Source organism: Oryzias latipes, chromosome 19 (genome assembly GCF_002234675.1).
Source record: "Oryzias latipes chromosome 19, ASM223467v1".
NCBI lineage: Eukaryota > Metazoa > Chordata > Actinopteri > Beloniformes > Adrianichthyidae > Oryzias > Oryzias latipes.
The window spans coordinates 11,301,288-11,321,417 of record NC_019877.2 but is presented as its reverse complement, the minus strand read 5'-3'; the positions used below and the strand labels follow the sequence as shown (position 1 = coordinate 11,321,417).

Here is a 20,130-nt window from a genome sequence, read left to right as displayed (position 1 = left end):
ATCAGGAGTTGGGTAAAACATTTCAACCCCTTTGGTGATTAATTCCATTAAATTTTAATTTACTGAAAGTATTTACTGTAAACTGTATTGACCTTTTACATTATGTAATTCTAAATTTGTTAAGCGTTTCTTTAGTTCTTGGTTTGCAAAATCTTCTTTGATTTTTTTATTGCTGTGCAGAAAGACTAAGGCAGCAGATAAATGTGCCTTAAAATGTTTAATTAATCAATTTTATTGAAATTCCAATGATGTTAGGTGTTAGAATAAACACCTTGTAGTTCACAACTCATTTTTTTAATCAGAATTCTGGAATTGTGTTTTTTGTTCATTTATGAGAATAGTTTGCCATTTTTCAGTATATCAAACTAAAATAATTTAAAAGAAAATTAAATAAACTTGGTAAACTTTAAAAAGAAGAAATAAATCTTATCAGCCTTATCAAACAACAAATTCATCAGTTTGGAGGTTAAATGAGGATCTGCACACAGAAAAGCTCAGGTGTTAAGTCAAAATAATAAAATATCCAATACATGTCTAATTCCTCTGCTGACTCTGCTTTTTCTGACCTGAGAAAGAACCGGTGTTCAGATTATTGAGGTCAGGCTGAAGTCCTTCCCAGACATCTGTCTGTCTCGCTGCAGTCCTCTCTTTCAGGATTGCTAAGCCTGACCGGCCCACTTATTATAGCCCTCCTGTCATGTAAGCACTGTGACTTTGGAGGGGTGAATTAAATCAAACGGATACATTATGAAGTAATTCCAGCACTAACAATGAATAATGGAAAACCTTGCATAGGAAAAATTTCTGAAACACGCCGAACAATGATGCAGATACAGAAGTAGACCATTCCTATAAATACTGTTTTCCTGTCTCACTTGTCTCTTGGTGTCCTGTGTTAAGGAGGATTAAGGTAATAGGCTTTCTTCCACTCAGCTCATAGGCATGTTCTGCCCTCACAGGCCCATTTCACATGCTTGTCCAGGAACATGGATGTCTTTTATGTTGTGTTAGGTATCTCGCTAGTGTTTTGTGCTCTCAAACCTGGATATTCGTCTTGTCCCTTGGGTTGCTCGTGCACAGATGACAGCATGGGGAGGTAAGCTATCCCAGAAGCTAGAAATTTTTTCTTTTAAACTTTTTAGGCAATTTTTGGGACCCACTTGTTGGTCCAAAAGTACTGTAGCTTTGGGATGTTTTTCTTTGTTATTTTAAAATTCAAAAATACAAAAAAAAGACAGTGAGATTCTTTTCTTCAAATGTTTTTTAGATCTTTACTGTGCATGGGGACCTCCATGGACGAAATGCCGGAGGACATTTATGACAACTTTACCAAAATCCGAATAGAAAACTGTCGCCTGAGTGAACTACGTCAAGGCTCCTTTTCTCAAGTTGGGGACCTGGGGTTTCTCTGGCTCAATTTCAATGAGATCACCTTGATGAACATCAAGAGTTTGAAGGGTCTAACCAACCTGACAGAGCTAAGATTACAGGGTAACAAACTGACTTCTGTACCATGGACTGCATTTCAGGAAACGCCTAAACTAAAGATTTTGGATCTAAAGCACAACCGCCTGGATGCTCTGCCAGAAAATGCTCTCAAACACCTATCTTCCCTGACCTACTTAGATTTATCCGCCAATAAGCTCAGCATCATATCAAAAGAAGTGTTCATTAATTGGCCTCTTTACCGAACAGCAGAAAAAGTGTGGGACAAAGACGGGCTGGTCTCCAATGTGGTTCTGGCTCTGAACGAGAACCCCTGGTTGTGTGACTGTCGCCTCAAAGGCTTTGTTGAGTTCATCAGGGAGGTTGGCCCTCCAATCATTCTCATGAACTCTTACTTGAAGTGCTCAAGCCCAGATTCCAAAGCCAACAAGTTTTTCCATGAGATCCAGTTAAAAACATGCATGACGCCAGTGGCTTCTGCTCCAGAAACAAGCTTCACTCTACCTCTGGGAACAAACACGACTTTAACGTGCATAGTCAAGGCCAGGCCAGCTCCAACCGTCCAGTGGATGTACAGTCTGAAAATTGTTAGAGGATTTGTTGGTAAGTTATTTTTTTCATTGTGACTAATTATACAAAGTTGTGAGCTTATACCTTAAACTTTATGCTCCCTGTATTATCTATTCTCCTTACAGTTAAACAGACCCAACTAGATGAAGAGACGGTCTCTTCCCAGCTTTTGATCCCGTCTGTACACGTCGCAGACCGAGGGGTCTACACTTGCATCGCCAACAACTTTATTGGCAATTCCTCTGTCAGTGTTATCCTCAACATCAACTCCAACAACTCCTCTATGCCACTTCCTCCTGTCCCCATGGTGTCATCTAATGACAACACCCACATTGAAATCCGCATTGCGAAGCAGACTGTTTATGGGATCACCTTGGAGTGGTTCGCAACAACAGATAACCCTGGAGAAACATGGTTCACCATCCACTTTGGCAAATACAATTCACCCAAGAAGGAGATTATCTATATTGGCCCTGGCATCAACAGCTATACAGTTAGCAACCTGTTTCCTGTCACCAAATACGAGGTGTGTGTTACTCTGAAGAACCACCCACCCAGAGACAGTCAGTGTATTGTATTTATCACAGGAAGTGACATTAGCGAGCTGGAGCAAAGGGAGAAGCTCATTCATATCATAGTCATCGTGTGTGCTATGGTACTGGCTGTGCCAGCTGGCATGTACGCGTGCACCACAGAGGCGCGGTTCAGCTGTGTGGACCTCTGCCTGGATATGCGGAGGAAGTTAAGAATGCAACGAGAGAACACACAAGAAACAGAGAGGCATGCCACCTTTGACAGTCTCCAGACCGCCAGTGATGAAGCCTTCTGCCGGAAATCCCTGGAGAAAGTGAAGAGGCGCAAGTCTGAGGACAAGTGTAGAGGAGGAAGTGCAGCTCAGCTGTAGTAGCATCAGCTGAAAATTGGACAAAGACAGACAGTTTTTTTAAACTAAACATTTTTTTCAACTCTATTTTGTGCCATTTTTTTCTAAACAATGTCTTTGTGACAAGTGGAACTAGCTTGAAATATTAAATTGGTCTCATCTGAAAATGAAGATGCCTTCCATCTCTCAGTTAAGAATAGTTATTTTTGTCTTTTTATCTGGTCAAAATTAATACGTTTCATTGTATGTCTTTCTGAAACTATTCCTGTATTTCTATAGGTTTTATCAATTTATTATACCATATACACCAGAATAAAGACAATAATGCTAACCCACAAATTATTACAAACATTAATTTTATGAAGGTATTTTTTCTGTTGCGTCTGTTTTACTTAGGTCTTCAGTGTAAATGAGAACTAGTTCTAAAGTGACCTTTCTGGTTAAACAAAGGTTTGCTCACATCTTTACTACAAGAAAAACATGATTTTCAATTTTTTTTTCTCATCAAACCCCAAACATCTTATTTTTCACTGGTGAAAATTTTTTTTTAATGTGGATTAAGGAGAAGACAAATGCTGATATGGTCAGGTTTTTACAGTACAATCATCCGGGGGGATTTGTTGCGTAACCAGAACCCTCCCATGATTTTATGCATACACTGGTAAGAAGATTAAAGTGATTTTCTGACTTAATACTAGTCATTGAAACAGGATATTTCCATTTAATGCAACTTTAAATATTAATATGAGCAAAGGAAATAAAAAAACAAGCAGATGTTAATTAAGATTAAATGATTTTTTTGGATTTAATTAAAATTGTAAGGGATAACAATCTCTGCTAAGAGCAGCGATAAGGAAAGCTCAGATTTAAGACATAATTTATATCATAAATATAAAATATAAAACACATTTTTATTTTCTGGCTTTTAACACCACGTGAGTTGTGTGGTCCTCTGTTTTTTTATCTGTATTCTATCTGTATTTTTATGTGTTTTTATCTTGTTTTCAATTATTTTATTGTTGTATTTTGTTTGTTTTTATTTTGCTTAAAATTTTTATCTAATTTTAGTCACTGTACAGCACTTTGGAAACTGTTTGTTTCTCTATAAATAAATTGGATTGGATTGGATAATTGTTCTAACTATACGTTTCTAATTTACTCAGCACTTATACCTTCATTACACTGGTACATTTGAAAGTAAGATGCAAGTTTCTTAGTTTTGTGATTCCGTTTTTTAAGAAAGGATTTTCAGTCGCAGACACCCCTTTGATCAAATCAAATTAGTACCCTAAGGGCCAAAGTGGAAAATAACAGTACTGCCAAGTGGATCTGTTTAACGAGGAAGTTTTCGAAAAATAACGTATGTGTCTTAAAGTAGTCTTAAAAACCCACTTCCATCATCTTTTGATCTAATTTTTTGATTTAATTAATTAAAAACCTGTGTTGCTTTCTATGGCATATTTTCAGCAGAGCGACAATTTTCATTAGAAATTCGCCTCTGAGTTGTTGACGCCACCATTGGCGCGAAGAAACCCCGCCCCCCTGTCGAAGAAAAAGCGGTTTGCACACTCTCCAGCTAGAGAAAACCCACACATGCATGAGGAGAACATTCAAACTCCACATAGAAAGGTTCTGGCTGGGATACAAATCAGGGACTTCTTGGTGTGAGGTGGAAGTACAAACCACTAAACCAACGTGCAACCCACTTCTATAATATGTGAGCCCCAAACTTGACCACACATTGGCCCAAATTAATAAGGTTCCTTCCGTTTTTGGACAGATTGAAGCACACACCAAATTATTTTCAAATATTTATTTTAAATAAAGACGGTACAAAGACGGTACAAATAAGTAACGTTAAAGGACCAGGCGTGAATAATCCATGTTTAATTCTTATATAGTCAAACAGAACTTCTTTAAAGTTTGTATAAAGTTAAGATACAATCAAATACAAGTCATTTACTACCACCATCACAGCGCATTTGCCTACATTTGAAGGCATTCCAGAGTAACATGGAGAGTGAGGATCCCTAAACACAGACTTGACATGTTTTACTACAGCCGTGAAGGTAAGGACCAAGCGGGTTACTAACACGTGAGTTCAAAATGTTCCTACAGACAGCTGATTTTCTGCAGCTGTATGCCATGATGAGAGCTGGTTGGGGTGGTTTGCATCTTGTACTGCTACACAAAGGAATTTTTAAGCAATTCTTTTAATACTCAAAATTAATCAATGCTATACACATAACATGGACCCATGTACACTTATATTGAAGCATCTTTTCTAGTTTTTCAAATTAAGATAAGCATGCTTGTGTTACTATAGTGGCACATTGTATTTATAGAAAGGAGCAACTTCTCAGCTTTGAAGCGGCTGTTGTAACACCGTTAAATATTAACACACAGGTCCTTTAGCACTTTATAATAAGCTTTTTTCCCCCTCACATGACCGTGTCCTTTAAGCTGCTTCATTTAGTAAACAAGAAAAGTCTTTCTCTTCAGGATTTACTGAGAAAAAATCATACTGTGTATGGAAAACACTGTATATCCATTTTGCGCGTATCCTAAATCTTTGTAATTCTTTCCCGGTACTTTTTCTTACTATTAAGAAAAAGTAATCTTCCTCAAGATGGCAGTGCTGTGAATCTTTTGCAGTAGCAGCACCAGCTCCAGATCTCTTCTCTTTTTATATGAACTGGGTCAATTGAGGATGCACTGCAGCCCGATTTTTTACAGTCTTGACTTAAGACAAACATGTCTGCAAACCTTCCTGTTGTACCTGTAGCACAGGAATAGTCTCAACCAAGGTCTGTGCATCAGATAATGCACAGATGAGATGAGTTTACAGCAACAGAGTCACAAAGAAATGACCAATCAACTTCACAACCATCTATATCAATGTTTTTTTCTTAGTAGTAACCTTGATTGTTCTCATTGATTTTTTGCTCCAACTTCATTTTTAGCTCAGACACTAAAGCAGAGCTCATGTTTCCCTCTCTGCGACGGCCAGACTTCGCTTTCTTGGATCCTTTGGAGGCCAGAACACCAGATATTGTTGGGACTGCCCGGGGCCTCTCACTTGACCGTGAGCTGGACGGAGGTGGAGGCGGGAGACAAGGAGCTATAGGAGGTGGAGGCTTCAGTCGAGGACTACTGTTGGCTTTTGAGGGGCTGTTTTCTGGATCACTGATTAGAAACTTCTCTCCCGGGTTCGTAAACTTGATAACAGGCATTTTGAAGCTCCAGGGCTGCTGATCTTTAGCTCGCTTTTTAATGATGCGGCGTACAGGCCCAATCCTGTTCGACTTGGTGTTGCGCATGAACATGACCGTGGAGATCAGGGCTGTCACTCCAACCAGTACAGTGATGATGAAAATGACCATCCCTAATGCTCTCAAAGGATTGTCCCTACTTTTCATTAAAAAAGCTCCCATGGGCCCCTTGAGATGAGCCTGTAAAAAAAAAAAAAGCAAAAATTGAATTATTTGAATCTGAATGCAAACACTAATGTCCAATTTTCAAAAAACACACAAGCATGAGAAACAGATGCGCAAAGCACTGACAGAGGAGGGCCAAACACAACTACGAAGCACGTAACGCCGGTACACAATCACTTGTTCACATCAGTCCTTCACGATGAGAGTGCTAATACAAAGCTAGGATCCAAGCACAACACTGACTGACTGTTGGGAATGCGTCTGGCAGTGCAGTGCGTCAGGAGTTGTTATCTTTTTAAAAAAACAGAAGGTGACAACTCGACAACAGAAGAGTTAAGTTCGTGGTAGTAAAGAAATCAATTTTTCCAAAATTTCCCTATTAGTGATCAATAAAAACAAATTTGAATTTGAATGGAATTTCAAGTAATTGATAAAAGTGACACCATAAAAACACTATAAAAAGAGCTTTTTAAAAAACTCTTGAAATGTTTCAATACTCTTTTACAGACAACAGCCAGCCAACCTTTACAGCTGGAAAATGGCCCTCCAGCTGAGTCTCACTTTACTCTGCGGACCACTTTAATATAGTTGCTCTCTGGGTTGATTCGGGACTTTTTCACAGCGTTACAGTACAGGACTGTGGATATGCAGACAGTCGATAAAATGAGGGACGTGACAATGCTGAAAAAAATTCCAAAAACCGTCAGTGGACGCCTGCTGAGGCCCATCAAGTATGAAAAAATTCGACCTTTGACCTGAAAAACCACGATACACAACACAGAAACAAAACCAAAAAACACTGGGTCATCATGGAGACAGAACAAATGGACAGTGACAACATAAAGCACAGAAGAAGTGTGAAGTTATGAAGGAAAAAAGACAGTAATATACTTTATTTAACCAAAATTTTCATATTTAATATCTAAAATGATAAAACTGGCACAGATATGTAAATCATGCAATATTACAGATTACATAAATGGCTTTTACGATTTTTGTGTGACACTGCCACTGACAAATATCCTAAAAATTAATATAGCAGTCATTTAATGATTGTTGGGACCAAAGACGACAAATATATAAACCTTCCTGTTTTTGAGCTTTGTGGAAAGCCTCTGGAACAAACCTCAATTATCAAATATTTTGGACACTTCATTACTGATGATTGGCGGGATGACAGAGACATTCAGTGACAGTACTGTAAACTCTATGCTCAGGCAAATGTGCTGATGAGAAAATTCAGTACGTGTTCTCTTCAAGTGAAGTGTTCATTGTTCTGAGCTTACTGCACTCCTCTTTACACGACTCCTCTGTGGTGGAGTTATGAACATGGGACATTCTGTTAATTCATAGTGGCTTATAATGATGCCTTTAGGCTTTTGCTGCCCAGGTGGTACAGAGCCAGTCAACTGTTTGTGAATGCTCACATCCCCACCTGTGAAGTACTACCCACTACGTAAGCTTACACACAGCCTCATGGAATGCCTGGACAAATCTAAGAATTCAATTATCATGTCTCTGACTGATCCCAAAAGAACCTCATGCCGCTACATTTCCACCTTGAGTAAACACAGGGCACAGAGAATACTCTTTTTAAATGATTGTAAATTGTCGTTTTTTTGTTATTTTATTAATTTTTTTATAATGTATGTTGTATCTGTATTCTTCTATTCTTCTTCCACATCCAAGTCTGAAATAAAGTGAATTATTATTTAAATTTGATTGTAAACTTTTGCAAGGGTTTTTATTGAAAGGGAACAACAAATAGTCGCTGATACAAACATCAATAGTAGATTTACGTCCTCTGGTCATCCCATGATCACTTAGAGTTTTATAGTCTCACTCCAATCATCTTTTGATCTATTTTCAAAGCGTTCCCAGTGGTCTTTTAATCATGAAGAAGCCAAAGTTATTTTCTAGTACATTGTTTCTGGAGGGCAGCAGGAGTATACTTAGAAGTTCAACTATGAGTTGTGGGTGGGACCATTGGCACGCAGATTGCCCTTCCCCTTTCCATTATCCATCTGTTTACACTCTCTCCCGTTAGCTTACAACCTCTCAAAACCCCAACCTTACAATACAGTTGCAACAAAAATGGCGAGCAATATTGGAGCTATCCAGCTGTACAGTTTTGATCCAGATTCCAGCTCAGACAATGAAAATAAAGACGTAGTAGTCCAAAAGCGCATAAATCAGAAAGGAGCGGAGCAGGGAACCTGTGGCCCGCCAAGAGTATTTTCTACGTAACTATATGCTGTTTTTATAACGTCGTTTTTTTTAAACTGTTCCTGATTTGGATAAAGAAATACTCAGAAATGCAATGTGAGCTTAATTTTCCTAATAAATGTGTGGTTTGCCATAGCTGTTTTTCCATCACACCTACAAGTTTTTTCAAAAGGTGCTTTTTTTTGTCTGCTCCTGATTCACTATAATTTGAATGAAAAAATTCATTTGGAGCTATCAAACAAGAGAACAGTAAATCATTACATTGAAGGTTCTTTTCTTTTTTTAGACTTGTAGCAAAGCCTACTATTTATGCTAAACTGCTTCAGTCTATACTGCAGGCATGCAATAAGAAGAACTGCAAGCATCTTGTATCTGAATTGGTCTTACCGCCTCTGTGATATCGATATTGACCACCGCCGTTGTACTGAAGGACGGAGAGCCTCTGTCTCTAGCCTGGACCACCAGAGACCACCTGCATTCCTTCTGTTTGGTGATGTTCTGCACGATCTCCATGGACTTGATGAAAGGCTTTAGCTTGATTTCGCCTGTGTCTGCGTTAATATCAAACGCGTTGTCGGGATCGGCTGTCATGATGGAGTATTCAATGACATTGTTTGGAGACTCTGCATCCTCGTCCACTGCCTTGAAAAAGGATCAACAAAATTCACAATGTAATTAATTCAGCAACACAAACATTTTCTTTTCCTTTATTTTCTTACAGTCCATGATTTTTCTTTTTGAAAACTAATAAAAAGGCTTGAGATAGGGATTTAAACTTAAAGCCCCCCAAAAAAGTCTAAATTTAATCAGAAAAAAAAGAAAACTTGAATTTTCAAACTAAGACAGAAAACCGTTTTCACAGATGCATTTATATATTTAAAGATAGTTTTAACAGTACAATCATACCCACTTCTAACATATTTTAAACTTTGTTTTTTATGTCTAAGTTAAAATTTAAGGAAAGGGGTTGTAATGACCTTAGACATGTATAGAAAATTATTTTATCTGTTAAATTGTAAGGTCTCTCTCTAAATTTCTTTTATTGTTTGTAATTAAAAAATATATTAGTAATAGTTAAAAAAAATAGTATTATTTTATATTTCAAGAATACTATATTTTAAAATGTTTTTTTCTAAACCTTTTAGATTAGTTTAAAACACACAGCAGATAATAAAAAAACAAAAAAAACATTTGGAGACAACATAATCATCCTTTCCTACAATGTTATCATTATAGTCTGCTCAAAAATTAGATAAAAAAGATTCAGTATGATGCACCTCGACTTTGACAGGCATGCCAATAATCATGGTCTTCTCCAGGAGACTCTTGTCAAATTCTGGAGAATGGTCATTCATATCGAGGACGGTGACAAAGACCTCCGCCAGGCTGTACTTTCCCTCTGAATCCTCAGCTTTGACATAGAAGTTATACTTGGATCTGACCTCTGCATCCAGGCTGGTCCATGGCTGTGTGGTGATCAGCCCAGACGTTGGATTGATGGAAAACCTGCAGGTAAGATCCATCACTTCATGACTCACAGTAACAGATACGACATTAAAAGATTAAGAAAGTTATTAACAGGATAAACAAGCAAATATTTACAAGAAAAAAATTACAGAAAAAACTTTAAAAGGGTTTGGGAGACATTAATTTACAAAATATTTATTATTCTTTATGTAAATTTAGGCATCTGAGACTCAAAAAGAGTGATATTATGACAACTTTAAGTTAGCAACGGAGTATCCACTCTCTCTTTAATATGTCTCCATGAAAAGTTTTGTCTTTATGGGGCAAACAACGACAAAAGAGAGCGATAATTAAAGATAAGAAGATTTTTGTACCATTTCTTTTACAATGTATCATTACAACAACAACAAAACATCGAGAAAGTCTGCTTGCAAAGGACAAGAGAACGCCCCAAAAGCATTAAGCAGGAGAACGCCTCAGTTATGAGTAATTCTATAGGGGTCTTTCTAAGTGAAAAACTTTACCAACAGCGGATTTTAAGCCTAATATTATATTGCATTGTGACAGGCAGAACATACAATCTCATGCTGTAGTCCAGTGCTGACTTGTTAGCTAAAAACTGTATTATTCTCATCATTATAATGGCTGGCTAAATCAAGATACCTTAGAAAATGATAGGCACAGTTGTTATAAAAAAAAAGAAATAACCTATTGAAAGTCTGCAGCAAACAAATAAATTTTGTCCATGAAGTTAGGATTTGTCTTAGTACTCTTGGTGAATGCAGTTTAGAGTTAGAAACAATAATGGCAGCATTGATGGATGCAACGCTTTGTTGTAAGAAGTGATTATTGTGCTCTCATTAATAAATGATAAGAACAAATGTGTTTTTGTTCACTAATATATAATTTATTTGTCTAAATTGAATTATTTTAGTTCTGTGAAAATGTTTGAAATCACAGCTACTTAGCTAATTGAAGTAATTGACAAACTCTGATTGTGTTCATGTGTGTGGGTTTGTGTATAAATAAGCCAGTTTGAGTTACTTTAGTTTATGAATATTGTCCTGCAGGTCTAATCCTATAAATAAATTCATTTGCTTGAAGAACTTATAGAGACAAACCGGATGTAAATAAATTCTAAATAAATATATAAAGTCCCAATTTGAAAAAAAAAAATATTTTTTTGAAAATAAATAGCTTTGATTTTCATCAAACACACTGTAGTTTCTGAACATTTGGTTCAGCATCAGTGCCATTTAAAAAACGAGATGACTTTCCCATCCCATTCTCAACGGTGAGAATTCACAACTAGAACTGACAACTTTCACACAATTAACTCAAGCATAAATTCTCACTTTCCTTCACTGCATGCTGCTTTGCTTTGCAAAGCTACCGTTTTTGTACCTCCAGCTGTCACATTGCATGTTAATTGGCTCTGCCTATGAGAGACGGGCCAGGCCGACTATTTTTAACCTTCCAATCCAATTAGGAGATTAGCCAGCATCTTGCAGCCATTTTGGAGCCAGTCGCTTGTGCAGCAGAGGGGCCAATCAAACAGCTTTCCTTTTCCATCAAAGTCGTAAAGATGACTCAAGACCAGTGCCCTGCTGGCCAATGTTTTCCTCTTGAGTCAGACTTTGAAAAATGACATTTCATCACATTAAGTCACACAGCCAGGAGTAAAATATTTTTACTTACAAATCTGAGCCTGATCCATAAATTGTGTATTTGACTTCACCCCATGGTCCAGAGTCTGGGTCCTTAGCCTATAAACAAACAACACACCAAAGATACAGCTAAATTTAAAAATACACACAATCATCTTAAATATGTGCATTTAAAAACCTGACTTTTAATCCTTTTTTTGTTTATTTTACTCTGTGACACCATCTATACCTTTTTTTAAATTAATTATTTTTAATTGTTTATGCAATAGTGTGTGTGTGTGTGGGGGGGTCATTTAGTGTCCTGAGAGGGGATGTAAGTTTGTTTGACTTGCAGCGTAAACAAAAAAAAACAACAAAAAATACAAGCATGCGGTCTAAATGAAATGTGAGAGAAAAAAAGTAAGAGGTATAATAAAAAACAGCTTCTACACGCTGCAGTCAGGGTCCATGTCTAAATTTGGCACAAATGAATACATTTTATTGGAAGACACGGCAATAAAAAGAAGCTTTTATTTTAATCTGGCTCCAATCTGCTTTCAACTGATTAATTGCACTGAGCAATCTGCATTTACTGAGAGGGTAAATGGATTGTGTAATCACTTTGTTTTGAATTAAAGTACAGTTTAATTGGGATTGACTCACAATTACAGACACAACACTGGAGCCTCCAGGAGAGTTCTCAGGAACCCTAGCGATGTAATACTCAGATGTGAATGTGGGAATGTTGTCGTTTGTGTCCAGCAGGTTGATTACGATGTCAGCCGTGGCGCTAAATCGCTCCGGAGTGTCGATCTCCACTGCCAGCAGCTGCAATGAGGCGCACATACTTTTACGTTTGCATGAAGAAATGATGATTAAAAATCTAGATCTTAAAAACCAAAAATTAAACAAACATACAAGTTTGTTTAATACATGTATACAAGTTTAATACATGTATACAAGTTTTATTTTTGTTATTTGAAAAAGTTAAAAGTGGTTTTTATCCAAAAATTGTTAAAAGTTAAATGAATTTGGCTAATTTTCCTACAAATTATTTTGATGCACAATTTCATTTTACTCAAATAGCCGTTTTATCTTCCCACTCGTATAGTCCTTTCTAGCTGCATAGTAAAACAACAACAAAAGAAATATAACTAAAGTAACCCTAGCCTCCTGGTAAGAAGCAGACAAATAATGGGATAAAGTGTAGGAAGCTTTTCCATACCTATTAGCTCAAGTACAAAAAGCAGGACAACTGCATCATGGCTTAGTTTCAACACTATCTGCCCATAAGTCCTGGACTCAAAAACATGGCTTACTTTGCAGCATTACCTTAAAAGTGAGAGTGGGTCCTTTTTCAAAGTCAATGCCAGATGTGTCTTCAACAATAATAGTGACTTGGGCTTCATTCAAGACCGTCTGGGGAACCACTCGAAGGACTCGGCTCGGCCCGACCAATCTCAGTTTGAATTTGGCATTTGCTCCCTAAATAGCAAGCAGAAGATCAGTAGAGTTGAGACAAAGTTCATTTGGCAGTGAAAGGAATTATGGTGGAGAGGATAAACATGACAGTTGAAATGTAATACATGAGATTTGTCGGGGGAAGGAATAACCAGGGAGAGATGACAAAAAAAGTCAACAGATATAGTCACGTGACACCACATCCCACCATATGCTAATGATCAAAAAGGAGTGTGAAGTTTGGGAATACACACACCTGATCAGAGTCATTGACTGTGATCTTAAAGCCTCTGAGGATTTCCCCTGCAGGTGGATGCTCATACATAGTGACCTCAAACTTGCTTTGTGGTCCATTTTCTCCATAGAAGGTCGGAGGATGGTTGTTAAGATCCACCACTCGGACCGTCACTGTAGTAATGTCAAAGTCCAGGAGCTGGTTGTTAAGCCCAACTTCAGAGGCCTGGATCAGAGGAATATTTTTTAGTATATATTAGAATATAAAGGGAGAAATCAACATAAGTGGATGAGAAGACAAAAAATTACCTTGACTTTAATTTCATAAAGTTCTTTTTTCAACAAAGATGGATGAGTTGTCAAGGTGATGCATCCACTGGTGCTATTAATGTCAAAAACACCATCACTGCCTGAAAAATAAGGCAGAGCTTCAATGTGACATGTTGGAATCAGCATATCATCTTTAAACCATCAACTATGGAATGAAAAGGATAAAACATCACAACTATGATCAGTTTAGCATCTTACCATTCATAATAGAATAATGGATGGGGTTGGGATTGCCTTGATCTCCATCTTTTGCATATACTGTATATATTTCAGAACCCTGTAATAAAAGAAATAAAATGCACATTTAAACAAATGCAAGAAAGCTCTAATAATAAAGAGCAAAAAAAAGCATTCTTACAGGAACTGAGACTTCATAGATGTAACCAAAATATGGGGTTCCTACAAAGGATGGAGGCATGTCTTGCGAGTCAAGAACATTGATTGTAACGGTAGCTGTCGAGGTCAAAACCTGTTGCTTCCCTTTGTACTTTCCTCCTCCATCCTGGAAAAACAGACAGTATCTTTAGAAAGCAGGGTAATAATGTTTACATATTTTTTACATCTTGTTTAAAATGCCAACTAAACTGCAAAAGTGTCTTTCCCATTCTTTTACTTTTCACACTGCTAATCATTCAATTCTGCTGCTGAAGTACATCTCACCCATCTAAAGACAAAATGGGAATTATTGTAGATGTTGGATACCTCATCTACTGCAATCTAATCCTGTCAGAACAATTCATTAAATTATTACATCTACACAAAATTGCTTGTTATGGACAGGAAGCCATCAAAAAGCACTTTGAGCTGCTCTTTGGCAGAAGTGCTGTGTAAATAAAGTTAGATTTTAATTTGAAAATTTCGAACAAAGTAGTTGTTGTGTGCTATAGAAATAAACATTTACTTTACTTTAGTTACTGACCAAATAGCAAAGGTCAAGATGTAGAAAAAGAAAAAAACCTAAAAGCAAAAGTTTCATGGAAGGAATTCTGTATATCTTGTTTCCTTTGAGGTGCAACCTGTAGAGGTTTACAGCCGAAGCAAGGAACCTTGGAGGGATGCTTTAAATGTAACAAGAACTAATAAAAGACATATGCAGGCAAGATTCTATAGAATCAGTTCTGCATTGACTAGCTTTGAGGGGTTTTCAGTAAAATCTTACAACTTTACTCAAGTGTTTTGATATTAAATAAATGCTAGCAGCCTATGAGCAGCATTGCTGTTTTGTTAGATCAGAATGACATACATTTTAATAAACAGAAATTTCAAAATCTTTCCACCTTTTTTCTATGTGGGGCTACTTTATTTTTACTTCAATACTGAATTTATTACCAGGAGCATCACCGGAGTACCACAGGGGTATGTAATAATCCCTCTGTTTTATCCTTCAAAAAACTCAACTGTGCTTCACTGAAAGGTAAACTCTTAATAGGTTTGATCGTATGAATATAAATTGACAAATCAATTTATATTCATACGATCAAACCAGATCAATCTGTCTGAGACAAGTTGTTCATCAAATCGAATCTACAATACCATTAAAAAATAATTAAAAAGTGAAATAAATCAATTATATCGATACTGGAAAATATTTGGATTGAGGCATACAAACATAAAAATGACAAAGTGTTGACTTGTTTGTTTGTACACATATTTAATTTACACTTGATTATCTTGCAAGAAATACATGGAATCTGGAAAGTTTCACCTGCACTGTTCAGTACCCAAATATTTATCTCCAAGTCACACTGGTTGAATCGTATCAGCACCCACTATTTATAATATGAAACAAATCTTTGTTAAACCCCTAAATATTAACCTTTCGACACCAAAAAGTGACAGTGCAAACACTTCTAATCTGCCTCCAAGAATTCTAACCAAAAGAATACTAAAAGTAATCAAGAAAGATGTACAGAACAAGCAATATTTGATCAAGAAACCTACCGAGGAGACATTACTTTTTAAACTCTGGATGGAAACTCTAAAAACTCCTTTATCAAGATCAAAAGGCACAAAGCCAGAAGTGATTTCATTTTTAATTAGATCTGATTTGGATTTTGCAATCAAACTTTGAGTATTTGATCATCTCGATGTGAAAGCAACGATTGAATGTATGGACAATTACACCACAAAGAAACTCTGAGGCCTTATGACGGTGTTGCAGGAGCAGAAAAACAACAACCACCCCTCACCTTTGCGACCACTGTCAAAAAGTGTGTTGAAGTGGTCTCATAGTCCAAAGTCTCGCCGGGTTTAACTCTGAGGATTCCACTGTGGCCATCAATGGTGAACTTGGCAAACGGGGAACTCTGGTGACAGGAAGCACATCAACAGCAATCAAACTAATGACAGAGATGCTTTCAATCAACACAGACGCTCAGCCTGCTTCACTTCATCCATGTCATGTTCCAGACAGTTTATCTGACAGCTGACACATGAACAATACCAGCTCCTGCACTGTCAGCTGCTGGCCTGCACCAAAACTAAGCTCCAACTCAGCCCGCCATGCCTTGCTCAAATGTAATTGAATTTTAATCCACTGAAGTAACACCATTTCCAGACTGATATTATATGTGATTAATCTTTCTCTCTGTGCTCTGCCCTGTCACTCCAATGCCCTTTTCCCCTCTGTGACAGCCTGGCTCTCATCAGGTCAGTTTGACTTCTGGTTTTAACACAATGTGTTTGTTAAAACGGCCCAATACATCACTGTACTGTGATAAAAAGGCTGTCAAGACCTTCTTTTAACTTTAACTAAGATAACAAGAAAAAATGAAATTGGAAATGAATAAATGAAAGACTTTAGGATTTTTTTTACACTAAAAAATGATTTAGACTGAAGTTACAGAATAAATTTGCCATATTACTATAAATAGAATTCTGAAGTGTGAAACCCCACTTTTGTCAGGGTAGCTGTAGCCTTAATATCATCACAATGATTGAACTCTTAAATAAAATCTTCATCAGGCACATAGGTCATACTACTGTTATTAAAATGAAACATGAAAACTCACCTGTAGGTAGAATGAAACACTGCCCCCAGAGCCTAGATCTCTATCTACAGCATGAACTTTGTAGATGCTACTTCCTGCAGTAGTGTCCTAATGAGAAAAAAAAACCAACAGGTGTTTGGTCAACTTAAAAATGCAGCAAAGTCCAATTTATTTGACTAAACTTTCTTATTTAGAGATTTTTTTTTAAATAAGAATTGGTGTTCAAAAGGTATTCTGTACCTCAGGTATGTCAATGATAAAAGGCAGGTTTAGAAATTCTGGTGACTCATCGTTGGCGTCACTGACAAACACTCTGACTGTTTCAACAACCTGAAGAAACAAAGAGTTATATTTGCCTCCCAATTCAAGCAGAAACGACATCTTTCAACGTATTTAACTGCATCGTTTTGTAATTAACACATTTATGTATAGTTACAATGTGTCATTGTTATGTTGTAACAATACTGTAAGCGCAGAACATGATTTCAAGATGAAGAAAAAAGAAAACCAAAATAGCAATAAAAAAAAAACCTACTTTGTTTCTTCCATCTGTTATGCTCACAAGCACCGAGATCTCAGCTTGTTTCTACAAAAGGCAAATTAAAACAACAACATTAATAAAAAAAGTATTTCTTTGGTACCAAATTAAAAGTCATCATCTTCAGGCTCACCTCTCGGTCAAGCTCCTGAATTAATGTCACGTTTCCCGATTTGGGTTCCACCCTAAAATATACTGTGGAGCCCATTTCAAAGGTGAGACCATAAGAGACCGGATCCCCCTCTGGATCTGAACCATTCAGGATGTAGATTTGTGTTCCTGTAAACAAAAGCACTTTTTTATGACATTTCTATGGTTGCAATAAGTAACCACTCACAATGTTTTCCTCCTATGTCTTAATGAGCTTCAATACATAAATAAAACAAAAGTAATTGACCATCTTACCAACAGGTGTATCCTCAGAAATGCTGATCAAGGCCATATTCCCATTTGTGCTGCTGGGACCATTATCAAAGAAATATGGAGCATAATCTGATTGCCCTTTTTGAAGAAAAAAAAAACAGAATAGCATGTAATTAAATATTTAAATTAAAAAAACAAAAACTATTGCAAACTAATCTGTCCGAACCCTATAGGAATGTGACAATTACATTCACTTTTGGAGTGAACAAAAAGTTTTGAACAAAAAGTGCTAATATCTCACTTATTAACACTTGCTTAGCTGAAAACAAGAAGAAATAAGGGAAGATGCATTGGAAAAATGTTGTACTTTCATCTTAACTTTAAAGATTCAAACAAAAACATCCCTCTGTATTGATTTCAGTAAAGTACAAGCAGCACGAGCAGTGTGCTCTAACATGGGCATGTCCTCTTATGTTAGAGGATTAACCAGACAAGAGCAAGCCAAGAAGTCTTAACAACATAGAAGGAACCAAAACCAAAGGAAGAGCCTTACCCCAGCTGTACTGAAGCAGCAGGAGAAGCAACAAAGCTCGGGTTTTCTTGTCTTTCTTCATCCTGGTGCCGACGAAAGGCTTGGGTGAATCATGTGGAAGGCTTGGTGGAGGGAAAGCGAGCTGCGAGTGTCGTGCCCTTCTGCAGGCGTCTCAGCAGGCTCAGATGAAAGAGGCTGGGACAGATTCTCAGTCACTAATCCAGTGACGCATCCCTTCCCTTCACAGACATCTTCAACAACACTGCTCGCGCTCTGATCTCTCCTTAAAAAACTGCACACACAGGGGTAGAGGCTTCAGCTTTCACACATGGCTGTGATCCTTTCCAGCACACATGTAATAAAAACACACATCTAAGATTCCAGATTCTTCCAAATCAAAAGCTCAAAAGAACTTCCTTTGTTGTGTGATTTTGATTAACACAGAAAGCCACACGTGGCCTGAGCTTGGAAGCTGTTCACTCCTTTGAAGCACACTGACCAAGACAAACGTGAGCTGTGCTTACAGATCTCTGAGACACTTTACGGCCAAGAGGCTTTTTCTGGCATTTGTACTCCGCTCTACCTAAGATACCCCCTGACCCTTTATCCAATAAGCCACACTACAGAAAAGAGTTGATCATTTTGCTTTTATTTTTTAAATCTTAACTAAAATTGAAACTTAAAAAAACCAAAGACTTTTATGCTACATGAAGCTGTTAAAAAAAAGTTTTTTTGGTGAAATTTACAAGAAAAATTAATCAAAGCACTTTAAATACATAACACAGTTTAGGATTAAGTATCATGTTTTTTTATTTTTGAAACTAATTTTCACTCTGGCCATGAGAAAGACTTGCCACCTTTTTCAAATACCAGTTCTTGTGGAAGCTGGTGACATGCTAGCGTTCAGCAGAAGCTCCGATGAAGTGTGTTAACGGCAGTGACTCATGTGGAGGTGCAGAGTGCGCGTCTCCTGTACTGAAAGGTATAAAAATAACCTTTTGGCTTAGCGTCAGTTATTTGAGGTAAACAATATATGAATAAACAAAGAAAAAAGGCATGAAGCACAACATTTCATCAGAAAAATTAATAAATAAAATAAATTTAATGTGTTTTTTGTGTTTAAATTCTACTACTGACTTAAGGTTACTGAGCCATTTGAATTTAGGCAACAAAATGTAATTAATTTTGTTTACTTACGTTGCATGATGTCATGTTTCCTAGATATCAAATCCGATTTTTACTGTTGGACAGATGCAATAAAATTAGAACTAAACTTTCAACGTTATGTGTAAATCCTTTATTTTGTCCAGTAATAACAAATTAAATTATTCACTGAAACTTTTTACTGGGGAAAAAAAGGTTTAATGAAATATTAACCATAAAAATGTATTTAAGAACAACAAAAACATAAATAATGTTCAGTTAAGAGTGTTTAAAAGGAGCAATAACTCAGGTAACATCTAGGATTTGTGTGAATTTGATCAAAATCAGCAGACATTCACTTAATGAAAAAAATCAATTAGTGTGTTTCAAAGAAAAAAAAATTGTACTATAAAACATTTCAGTAATCGAACTGATCGTCATGGATATGTTGCTGCAATTGGGATTTATCAACACTTTAGTACAAGGAATGACAGCAAAAGTAAGTTTAGGGCTAAAAATAGCAAACACACTGGTGAAGTGTAATAACCGTTGTTCACAGGGAGAGCAGGAAATGTGTGAATGCCTGACAAGAGCACTAGAGATGATATGGTGGAAATATGATGCTAACATATACCAAAAACCCAACCTTTATTTAAACCATTTTCAACCAAACATTTTCAGAATTATTATTTTTATCATGTGCTGAAACAGTTTTATATCAAAAGAGAAGATTTCTTGCAATTAGATGAACATTTATTTTGTGCTCAATTAAACTGTAAATAGGAAAATATGTTTTTTTGGAATATAGAAATAAATTTCTTGATTGAAAACCACGTCTTAAAGGCTGTGTCACTTATAAGTTTG

At 36.8% G+C, this 20,130-nt stretch overlaps 2 protein-coding genes across 3 annotated transcripts; one reads left to right on the top strand and one right to left on the bottom strand.

Annotated features, from left to right (window-relative positions):
• The first annotated feature begins 912 nt into the window (after positions 1–912).
• Positions 913–3,915, top strand: LOC101172938 (leucine-rich repeat, immunoglobulin-like domain and transmembrane domain-containing protein 2). The gene is made up of 3 exons (XM_004080557.4): positions 913–1,096; positions 1,268–2,049; positions 2,142–3,915. Exons 1-3 carry the CDS (start codon positions 987–989, stop codon positions 2,918–2,920), a joined length of 1,671 nt encoding a protein of 556 aa, XP_004080605.2. The 5' UTR covers positions 913–986; the 3' UTR covers positions 2,921–3,915.
• A 782-nt stretch (positions 3,916–4,697) lies between these two features.
• cdhr1 (cadherin related family member 1) lies at positions 4,698–18,400 on the bottom strand. 2 transcript variants are annotated; one of them, XM_011488254.3, is made up of 18 exons: positions 18,145–18,400; positions 17,634–17,729; positions 17,362–17,507; positions 17,226–17,276; positions 16,931–17,020; positions 16,712–16,798; positions 15,890–16,006; positions 14,059–14,202; positions 13,899–13,977; positions 13,680–13,780; positions 13,393–13,596; positions 13,008–13,160; positions 12,339–12,503; positions 11,728–11,795; positions 9,840–10,068; positions 8,950–9,204; positions 6,860–7,091; positions 6,268–6,351 (listed from the first exon to the last, which is right to left on the bottom strand). In XM_011488254.3, the coding sequence occupies exons 1-17, from the start codon at positions 18,203–18,205 to the stop codon at positions 6,894–6,896; spliced, it is 2,244 nt and encodes a 747-aa protein (XP_011486556.1). In that variant the 5' UTR covers positions 18,206–18,400; the 3' UTR covers positions 6,268–6,351; positions 6,860–6,893. The 2 variants fall into 2 exon arrangements, with proteins under 2 accessions (XP_004080604.1, XP_011486556.1); XM_004080556.4 differs by lacking the exon at positions 6,860–7,091 and having other exon boundaries at positions 4,698–6,351; positions 18,145–18,395.
• Between the last annotated feature and the right edge of the window lie 1,730 nt (positions 18,401–20,130).

Excerpts from the sequence above, each read along its gene's own strand:
- LOC101172938 (XM_004080557.4), top strand. The coding sequence starts at position 987 with ATGGATGTCTTTTATGTTGTGTTAGGTATCTCGCTAGTGTTTTGTGCT. Across the intron at positions 1,097-1,267 it reads ACAGATGACAGCATGGGGAG|ATCTTTACTGTGCATGGGGA; the intron begins GTAAGCTATCCC and ends AATGTTTTTTAG. Across the intron at positions 2,050-2,141 it reads AATTGTTAGAGGATTTGTTG|TTAAACAGACCCAACTAGAT; the intron begins GTAAGTTATTTT and ends TTCTCCTTACAG.
- cdhr1 (XM_004080556.4), bottom strand. The coding sequence starts at position 18,205 with ATGAAGAAAGACAAGAAAACCCGAGCTTTGTTGCTTCTCCTGCTGCTT. Across the intron at positions 17,021-17,225 it reads TAACAGATGGAAGAAACAAA|GTTGTTGAAACAGTCAGAGT; the intron begins GTAGGTTTTTTT and ends TTGTTTCTTCAG. Across the intron at positions 16,007-16,711 it reads GTGTTTCATTCTACCTACAG|AGTTCCCCGTTTGCCAAGTT; the intron begins GTGAGTTTTCAT and ends TCCTGTCACCAG.